Genomic DNA, 11119 nt, shown 5'->3' on the forward strand with positions numbered 1-11119 from the left:
CAGAGAGAGAGAGACTACGGCACAATGAGGACCATTCCACCTGTTGTATGGGAGAGCACTGGGTGTGGTCAGTGCTTTTGGGAGATCGTATGGTAACACCCTCCAGCCCTCCCTTGGCCAAGTCTCATCTGACGCACACACACACACACACACACACACACACACACACACACACACACACACACACACACACACACAGAGCAGGAGTTCTTGGCACATTCTCAAGCAGACCACAAGCTGGCCACACGCCAATCACATCACATGCAAACTGTGCACGTCCTTTTCAGCAAGTTTGCTAAACACACTTGCTAAACCAAAGCTATTCATGTGCTCTTTGATGGAGAGTTTGCTAAACACACTTGCTAAACCAAAGCTATTCATGCTCTTTAGTGGAGCGTTTGCTGGAAAGTGCACTGGATCGCCGCCATCATTCAGATGCCAAAGATCTCCTCTGTGACACAACGGGCAGTAGCTGCTCTATCACCTCACCATGTTAAATCACTCTCAGGGGACCTGTCTGTGTGCTGTGTGTGTGTGTGTGTGTGTGTTCATGTGTGTGTGTGTGTGTGTGTGTGTGTGAGCGTGAATTCTGGAAGAAGTTATTACACAAAACTGGAGGTAAACACAAAGCTATCACCAGAAAACTACAACAGGATGTCCACGCCCATATCTCCCTACAGTACGTGCATGTAAAAGCAGGCTCACGTTCCCGTGTGTATGGCACTGTGTGGGACTGTGAGTGTGAGTGTGTGTAGCCAATTTCCTGGAAGGGATCGGCGTAGCAGGGTTTGTTCTGGTTCATTGTTCAGATGCTCGACACTGGCAGTACACACAGATGACCTGATTCAACCTCATCTCTGCTTCTCTAAGGTGAGTGTCTTTATTTCAAATAGCCCTTTTCTCTCATCCTGCTGTGCTGCTATCCTTCAGGAAAAACTCTCCTTACTTACACTCAGTGGTCGAGTTGTTTAAAATTCTACCCACCTGATCAGTTCATAGTTATTGATAGTTGCTTTGGACAAAGGCGTCTGCCAAAGAGCATAACCGTAACCATAACTGTAGTTGACATTAAACTAGTTGACATTATATTAAGTAACATTACTCATTACTAATATTGTTTAGCTATTACTAACACTATAGTCTCCAGAGGGAGTAGTGTATTTACAGCAGGGGTGGTCTGGGGTGGCTTGGTTTTCCTGAGCCGTGTGTGTGTGTGTGTGTGTGTGTGCATGTTTTATGCATTTACTTACAGTACCATTAAGAAATGTCTGTACTTTATAATCACATGTGGAGGTACAGTATTTAACAAATTAAATAAGGTTATTACAGCACCATCTCAGATTTTGCCCAAGTTGTCTTTCGATGTTGCATATCCTCGAGGCCATACAAAGTATCCCATTTCGACCAACTATTCATTCCAGGAAACACACACACACACACACACACACACACACACACACACACACACACACACACTGGCAACACGGCAATTAGGGAGATATGAAAGGACACCTGTTGTAGTTTCTGTATTGCCTGAGGGACTTTGTGTGTTTTTGTGTTTCAATTTTGGGAATGTATCATTTAATCAGTAAATCAGGTTTTCTCTGGCCAAATACATCAGTTTGGTCTCTGCATTTATCCCATCTGTGAATTAATGAACACACAGTGAGGTGAAGCGCACACTCACCCGAAGCAGTGAGCTGCCTGCTATAGCAGCGCTCAGGGAGCAGTGAGGGGTTAGGTGCCTTGCTCAAGTGTGTGTGTGTGTGTGTGTGTGTGTGCAGTACTCAACCACTTCCCCCATCAACATTTTTATTACAAAACGGTTACAAGACGGCAGCCCTAACTAGGCCACGGCTGCCCCCCCATTTGGTAATTTTGCTATAAAAAACAAATAGGCGAAGTTTTTAAAGAAATATCTGTATCATTACATAAGTCAGATCAGATCAGAATCAGATAAGGTTGTTTTTTTTTCCGGCACCGTCTCATATTTTGTTCAAAAGTTGTCTAATCAAGAATGGTTCCAAAACCAAGGCCTGTGAAATATTTGTGTTGTCTTCATAATATTTTCAGCCCTTGAAATCACTTCAGTTTGAATCTCACTATCACTAACCTCTAGGAACAATGGTCAGTAGCTGTTCGATCACCATGCCTGTCTTGTGTCTTTTTAATGTGTGTGTGTGCGTGTGTTTGTGTGTATGCGCACGCTTTCTGGAAGATATTATTGGCTTGTTCATTTTCCCACAACTGAAACAACTGAAATGCACACAAAATTCACACACACTTCCCCATAGGCGTCCACTCTCATATTTCCCTATGTGCATGTAAAATGAGGCTCATGTTGCCTCTGTGTGTGTGTGTGTGTGTGTGTGTGTGTGTGTGTGTGTGTGTGTGTGTGTGTGTGTGTGTGTGGTGTGTGTGTGTTTCCTGGACTAGCAGAGCTTGTTTTGGTTCATTGTTCAGATGCTCGACACTGGCATTACACTCATACACAGTTGATCTCTCTCAATCTAATATCATCTCCTCTAAGGTTAATATCTTTATTTCTCTCTCAATCTCATCTCTTCTCCTCTAAGGTTAATATCTTTATTTCTCTCTCAATCTCATCTCTTCTCCCCTAAGGTTAATATCTTTATTTATCTCTCAATCTCATCTCTGCTCCTCTAAGGTTAATATCTTTATTTCTCTCTCAATCTCATCTCTGCTCCTCTAAGGCCAATATCTTTATTTCTCTCTCAATCTCATCTCTGCTCCTCTAAGGTTAATATCTTTATGTCTCTCTCAATCTCATCTCTGCTCCTCTAAGGTTAATATCTTTATTTCTCTCTCAATCTCATCTCTGCTCCTCTAAGGCCTTACTTTCTCATCCTGCTATGCTGCTACCCTTCAGGACAAACTCTACTTGCACTCAGTGGTCAAGTTGTTACCTCCGCCAAGGAGGTTATGTTTTCATCGGGGACCGGCGTTTGTTTGTCTGTCTGTCTGTTTGTTAGCAAGATAACTCAAAAAGTGATGGATAGATTTCGATGAAATTTTCAGCGAATGTCAGAAATGACGCAAGGACGAAACAAGTTGATTTTGGGAGTGATTTGTAACACCGTCGGGATTCTGGAGCCGTTTATGTTTTTCGGTTAGTGGTGTAATGGCATGGTATGGCCACATGGTGGCGATCTGAATAGTTTAGGTTCAAATGGATGACAACCTAGGAGGAACAATACAGGCAGGGGTCTGCGCTCCATGAGTGCTTTTCTATTTCTAGTTCCAGTTTTCTAGTTCTAGTAAAAATGCAAAGGGTGTGGTCAACCTACCTAATCTGTTCAGTTATTGAAGGTTGACAGAGCAATTGTATATCAAATGTTGGTTTATAGTCATGTTCGGCGACAAAGCCTACGTCTACAGTTGCAATGTCACTTAGACAAAAATACTGTTACAGTTTTTCTCGATTGCTTTTATCCTTGTCTCAACTCTGACATCACGTTGTCTAAACAGTTAACACACAGGTATAAACATAATCACTCTAAAATAATCACATTTTTCTTGCAAAAGACTGGCCTGGTAGTAACCAGACCCAACTCGAGGGGCAACACCAAGCATGCATTTGAAAATCTCACTGCATGCAATTGGATAACACAGTTGGATAACAAAGTTGTAGCACTGTCGTTTAGCTCGCCCACATCTTTTTTGGTTACCACAGATACTTGGGGTAAACGTAACGTGCATCATTGCTCGTGGCCACCAACGGGAGCAGAGAGAGAAATATGATGCGTTGAACTTGACTAGATCCAAAAATTCCAACATCATAAACACATTTCACAAAGACACAATTCACAAAACACAATCCTCCGTTCTCATACATCTCAGCACATTTTTTCCTTGCTAAAACACATGTTGCAAAACATATTCTCAAATGAAAGCTCATGTGATGCAAAATGCTTGCCACAGTCAGCAATAACTGAACACAATGAACACACCTGGCGTCATTTATTACACACAACGACTCCAAATTGAAGACACGTGTTGCTAATGCGCACAGTGACTGTGGTGTGTGTTTGTGTGTGGTGTGAAAGAAGAAATCATGTTTTCAAGAGTACTTTTGTGTGCAATAGATTGTGGTTATTGCATTGAGTTGTGTTACAGTAGTGTACTTGCAGAATTTTCTGTACTCTTCATATGAAACTCACAACTCTAAAGGCCTAATCCTCTGCAGAGATCTAAGAAGATCCGTTACTCTAAAGTTTTTTTAAAAATATGCATTGGCACTTGGCAGTTATGAAACAAAGAACCTTCTCACAAATTGAGCATTGTGTTTTAAATCGTTTGCTGTAGTGTGTAATGATGTGTATACTGTAGTGCAGGGATGGGCAACTTTCATGACTAAGAGGGCCACATTTTTTTATCACCACCATCAGAGGGCCAAATGTGGCCGCGCACTTCCGCACATCTGATGCTGCAAAATAATTCTGAATAAGAACGAAATATGTCCATTTTCATGCTCAAATGCATTTTTAACATAGACTCCCTAACAACAAATACAAATATTTTACAGCCAGTGATAAGTATTATTTTCAGTGCAAAGAGCTCACATAAATCACCATTCAATGATGGCACAGAACTAAAAAACAATGGCCCATCATGAAGTGCAACAAGCCTCATTCAATGCATTTATGCTCCCACTCCATTTTTAAGAATTTATAGACATTCCCTAACGTCCATAATGAGATTACAGATGTAACATGTAACATCCATCACATCTGTACTCTCATCCAACGCCAAAAAGTAAGCTACAGTAGGCCTACTTGCAGTCATGCATGATTTGTCTCAGCTCCCCCCCTCGACATTATCAGAATGTTAACAATTATGCGCGTCACCGTGCGTCGGGACAAATATACCGTTTCGAAGTTTTTACCTCCACTACGCACCCAAACAATTTCGCCATCTGATATAGCTTCTTTGCTTTGGCAAGCTCAAGCGAAACAGCAAAAGACGGATTGTGTAGTTCTGCCAATTATGTTAGTGTAGGCTAGCCTACTTTTGATTTGAGGTCGGCTACGACAGCGGCCGAGAAGCTCCGTGTGTGTAGGGCAGGCTACTTCTGATAACTTTTCGCAAGGTGTTGTAGTGTAGTGGCGACTTAAGTTTAAATCTTTCATGGCTGATATAGTCTCTAGCAAAACTTGACATGGGTGTGCCTTACCATTCTATAAACAGACACTGCTTCCGATTTTGACTGAAAGGTAGCCTACGGTTTTCTCAATGAGTTTTCTACTTTTCTTCCATGTGTGCACTGTTTTTCCTCAGCGATGGTAAAGGTCCAAGATGGTTTGCATAGTAGGCACAATCTATCGGCGAACAGTATAATAACAATGATGGTGCGGTTAAAAAAAAAAAAAAAAAAAAAAAAACGCATTTTTAATCACAGTAAAAATGATCATCCGCGGGCCGCACTGAGTGAGGAGGCGGGCCGCCAGTTGCCCATCCCTGCTGTAGTGTTTACATTTTTGAAAGCTTCGAGCTGCTCTTTTGGTGTGAAAGTTTGAGTTTTGAAGTGAGAAGGTGTGGTTGTGCTTATGTAGCTTTATAAAAGGGTATTGTGTTTAGCCATTGGGGAACATGGAGGAAACGTTTGTGAAATGTGTTTTAGCATTTGAGAAAAACTGTAACGAACATTCAAAATGCCAAAACACTTTTTTGCTAGTTGCAGCGAGCCCTAAAGGGCACCAGATTATATGTGTGCCCTGACAATGGAGTCCCTAGTCCCTGTACCAAGTTTTGTTTTGGGAAATGAGAGTGTTGCTTAGATATGAGCTAACTTCCTGTAACTCTAGCACCTCCTTAGTGTATTGTGTGGGGGATGGGGTCCCAAGTTTGGTTTTCATATGTGAAAGCATTTCTGAAAAATGAGACTACTTCCTGTGATTATAGTACCTCCTAGTGGTCAAAATACACCAAATGTATTGTGCGTCCTCAGGATGGGTCCAGAGTCTATTTATCAAGTTTGGTTTCACACAGGTGCATCAGAGATTCTGACTCATGCAAGGAATCTCCTAGCCTGGCTCCATATTCTTACCTACTTCCATTCAGTTTTCATTTCACTTCATACGTAGTCCGGGTCTGCGGTATATTCATGGGTTTTCTCAAGACAAAAATGTGCAGGTCCAATCAGCGAAAGTAGCTGAGAATGATGGTGCTGAGGTCGTGTGCTAGTTTGAGCATGTCACATCACGACCAAACGTTAGTGATTGGTTATGGCAGATCTGAGTGGCTCTGGGCAGATCCAATAGTTTTAAACATCAACAGAGTATCCGCATTCAAAGAAGTTCACGCTTGGCACTGGAAAGTGGCAGACTCTTACACAGTAGATGCAGATTTCTTTCCTTTTGTTTAGCCTAGTGAAACCAATAAAGTTTGGTGTCCTTGGATGACATCTGTATTTAGTGTCCTTGGATGACATGTTTCGCTAGAGTAGACTGGGTAAACCCAGTCCGATCTGCCGGCGATTGGATTTCGCCCTGCAGCTCTGGCTGGAAACCTGAACATTTATCTTTCCTGCTTCCTGTCCACGTTTGCCCATTGATCATACCCCTTGTGCAGTAGAAATGCAGCGCAGACTCCCCAGACTAATGAGTAACAAAGAAACAAAATAACTAATTTGCATATATTTAAATGTTTTCATAAATGTGTGTGTGTGTATACATATATGTGTGTGAAGGAGCTCATGAGTTCCATACCCCATGTTTTCCAGAGATGTAGATGCAGTACATCAGTGCAGAGACATGATGCAGAGGAAGCTGGCCCTGCTGCTCGGCATCAGCGCGTTCACGGTCCTCCTGATCCTGAGGTGGGGGCGGGAGATGACCCTGATGAACACGGACACACCCTCAGCAGAGCCTGCACTGCAGCCATGGCAACGGGCACCCGCGGACACCATCACCCCCATCCCAGGCTCCAAGCACCTCATGGTGTCTGCGTTTAAGGACCACAGACGGGGCGGGGCTATCCGGGTCATCAGCATCATCTGCAGGCAGGAGCTGCAGCCGCTCTACTGCGTCCTGTGTGCCAACGATCATGCTAACGCTAACGTTGATGGGAGTGCTAGCACTGATGCTAATGCTAGGCCAAATGCTAAGGCTAATGGGGCTCTGGGTCAGTGCGCAAGTTCACAGGCGAAAGTCGACATGCACAGTGATAACTTTGGCTTTCCTTTTGTGACTTCAGATGTGTTTTGCACAGGTGAATCACTAAAGCAAGCCACACATATCAGCTTGACAACTGACCAAACCGCCATCCACAATTTGACATTTTTGCTAATCCAAAACCAGAAGGTAAAAGAATCATTCAGGTACAACTTCACCATATGCATATCCAACCTGTTTGGGGACTACAATAACGCCCTCCAGTTTGCACAGACCATGGAGGTGTACAAGCTGATTGGGGTTCAGAGGGTTGTCATCTACAACACCAGCTGTGGCCCAGATGTTGATAAAGTCCTCTCGTATTACAGGAGAGAGGGTATGCTGGAAGTTGTGCCTTGGCCAATAGACAAGTTCCTAACGCCCTCTACTGGGTGGAAGTATGACTTGCACCATGGTGACATTCATTATTACGGTCAGCTGACCACTCTGAATGAATGTATATACAGATATATGTACGAGTCAAAGTACCTCTTGCTGAATGACTTTGATGAGATCATTATGCCTTACAAACATGGTAAACTGGACAAGCTAATGGATACATTGCAGCAGCAACATCCCGATGCAGGGGTCTTCAGGATCGAGAACCACATCTTCCCCAAAACCCAGTTTGAAGACAGTGGGCGATTTCGTCTGCCTCAGTGGAGGGACGTGCCTGGTGTGAACATCCTGGAGCACATCTACCGAGAGCCAGACAGGAAGAACGTGTTCAACCCCACCAAGCTGCTGATTGACCCCCGGAGAGTGGAGCAGACCTCGGTCCACACCACACTGAAACAATTTGGACCCGATGTAGCTGTCCCATTCGATGTCTGCCGCATCATCCATGTTAGGGTCCCCCTGCAAGGAAGGCTTTCCAAAGACCAGCTGTTTGTGGACAAGAAACTCTGGGAGTTTGAGAAACTTTTGATTCCCAGCATTGATCACGCATTGAATCAATCAGATTTGCTGTAAAGAAAAAACTTCTTTATCGTTATCCTATATTGTTGTCCTATGGCACAGACAAAGACAGTATAGGAAATTGAAACATTGTCATAGATTAAATTAAGTATTTCCTTTAAAAAAAAAAAATGTTCTGCATGCTTTGTTTCAAAAGGGTCAAAAATTAAACTATTTAAAAATGTCATTGTTTGAGTTTACAAATATGTTTGTAGACGGATTAAAAAACACATGGATAACTGAAAAAAAAAACCTCAAGAAGGGATGATTTTGGGGAAAACTTATGACAGATCAAAGTATTAGATCCTCTACATGAGTGAATATCCTATCTGAAGCATTTTAAATCTTACTGATGGGTAGTACACAGTTTGCACTGCAAGCAATATTAGTGATTTCATGTGTATATGGGAAATAATGTGTATAATTAAGGTGTCTGGTGATGGACAGTCAAACATTTGAGTTGGAGTGGACAAAGCTAATTAATATGCTACCTCTATAATGGTAAAATGCTGACACTGTTGGTCCAAAACACTTTTTTTAGATAAACTTAAGGTATCATTGTGCATGTTTTCACAGGTACATCATTATGCTATTTTAATTACATTTTTAATCACAATTGTAATTTCAATCAACTGTGCCTCACCCTGTGCGGTAAGAAGATGGTTAATAGAAGGAAATGGATTTCAGTTTCATTAACTTTAACTTAAAGGGATAATCCGGAGTGAAATGCACTTTAGATCAATTTTTCGGACTATTGGGAGTACATACGTTGAGTTGACACCAAAATCATGTAATTCGGATGTATTTTGTAAGTTCGAGTTCACCGTTTTTAGCCAAAACTCGTTAGCCTGGAAGTGACGCGGGCATGTCCTTCCGCCGCTACAAAACGCTATTTTTATACCTCTTCTACTGTTCCAAACAACACTACACTTACGTGGTAGTGAGTAGATGGTCCCTAAAGCCAAACCGAAGTATCCCCACGTCTTTATGTGGTCGGATAGAGAGTCCAGAATGAATTTAATCGAGTCAGTAGCCTACCTTTCCGGAAATGTCGCTGCTGCAGCTGGCAACGCTTTAACAACACTTTATTAACATTTCCGGAAAGGTACGGACTCCATTAAATTCATTCTGGACTCTCTATCCGACCACATAAAGACCTGGGGATACCTCGGTTTGGCTTTAGGGACCCTCTACTCACTACCACGTAAGTGTAGTGTTGTTTGGAACAGTAGAAGAGGTATAAAAATAGCGTTTTGTAGCGGCGAAAGGACATGCCCGCGTCACTTCCAGGCTAACGAGTTTTGGCTTAAAAAGGGTGAACTCGAACTTTGTCAAAATACATCCGAATGACATGATTTTGGTGTCAACTCAACATATGTACTCCCAATAGTCCGAAAAATTGATCTAAAGTGCATTTCACTCCGGATTATCCCTTTAACTTGAGCTTCCTTCAGTCATGACTGTTACATTATTATATTAAAGATGGGGTATGAGATTTGCAAAATGGCCAGCAGATTTTGAAATTACACAACTCAAAATCAGTTGCTAGTAAACTGGTGGAAAAACTACCTGACCAGTCAGGGCAGTATGGTGAAAGTCACATCCTTGACTTTTATTCTCAGCAAGAGGTCAAAGTAGATGGCTTCTCTTTTGAAAAAGTGTCAGAGGCAGTTGTACTCGAGCGGCTTAAAAACCTAAATATCTCAAAAGCCACTGGCTTTGACAATATTCCATCTAGATTTTTAAAAGATGCTGCTGAGGTTATCACCCCATGTATCACCCATATCATAAACTTGTCTATTGTGCAAGGAAAATTTCCAAATGATCTTAAGCTTGCTAGAGTGATTCCACTTTACAAGAAAGGGAGTAAACTAGATCATGGAAATTATAGACCTGTTTCCATTCTTTGTAGTCTGTCAAAGATAATTGAAAGGATAATTTTTGAACAGATTGACAAGTATTTATCATCACAAAATCTACTCTATGAATTTCAGTCTGGCTTTCGGAAATCACATTCCACTGACACCTGTTTACTGTATCTAACCGACTACATCAGGAGGGAGGTAGATAAGGGTAATTTTTGTGGTATGGTCATGCTAGACCTACAGAAGGCCTTTGATACCGTTGACCATGGCATTTTGGTACGCAAATTAAAAGCCATTGGATTTAATGACTTAGCAGTCAGATGGGTGAGGTCTTATTTGAAGGACAGGAAGCAGGTGGTAGATATTGGGGGAACAATATCTGAACCACAAAGCATAGATTGTGGGGTCCCTCAAGGGAGTGTCTTAGGCCCACTTTTCTTCCTTCTATATATAAATGACCTTAAGTCTGTATGCTCATGTGAACTTTTTTTGTATGCAGATGATTCAGCATTATTGGTCTCACATAAAGATAAGAGCATAGTGGAGAGAACTCTCAGTGAAGAACTATTGAAAGTCAGCAGGTGGATGTCAGACAATAGGCTATCACTTCATTTAGGGAAAACTGAAGCCATACTGTTTGGATCTAAGATAAAACTGAAAAGATCCCCTGGTTTTAAAGTTTTAGTTGGAGGTCATGAGATTAGTGTTAAGGACTCTGTTAGTTACCTTGGTTGTGTGCTGGACTGCCATCTGTCTGGAGTGGGCCAAGCGCAAAAGGTACTTGCCAAGGTTAATCAGAGAGTACGCTTCTTGGCCAGAATCTCAAGTTTTCTTGACAAGAAAGCAATGCTAACCCTGGCAAGTGCTCTAATTCAGCCTTATTTTGACTATGCATGTTGCTCATGGTATATGGGTGTCTTAAAGCAACTGAAACACAGGCTTCAGACTGCTCAAAATAAGGTTTTAAGGATCATTTTGAACCTCCCCATGAGATCTCATCTTGACATTTCTCATTTTGAGTCTATTGGGTGGTTAAAAGTTGAGGACAGAGTATCTCAAATTCACCTGTGCATGGTACATAAAATTGTGCATGGGGCTGTCCCCAGGTATTTAATCAATTATTTT

The 11119-nt window shown here is 42.0% G+C and overlaps 1 protein-coding gene across 1 annotated transcript; it reads left to right on the forward strand.

Moving 5' to 3' along the window:
- The first annotated feature begins 676 nt into the window (after positions 1 to 676).
- LOC134089483 (uncharacterized) lies at positions 677 to 8344 on the forward strand. The gene is made up of 2 exons (XM_062543926.1): positions 677 to 870; positions 6743 to 8344. Exon 2 carries the CDS (start codon positions 6774 to 6776, stop codon positions 8142 to 8144), a length of 1371 nt encoding a protein of 456 aa, XP_062399910.1. The 5' UTR covers positions 677 to 870; positions 6743 to 6773; the 3' UTR covers positions 8145 to 8344.
- The last annotated feature ends 2775 nt before the right edge of the window (positions 8345 to 11119 follow it).

Source organism: Sardina pilchardus, chromosome 8 (genome assembly GCF_963854185.1).
Source record: "Sardina pilchardus chromosome 8, fSarPil1.1, whole genome shotgun sequence".
Taxonomy (NCBI): Eukaryota; Metazoa; Chordata; class Actinopteri; order Clupeiformes; family Clupeidae; genus Sardina; species Sardina pilchardus.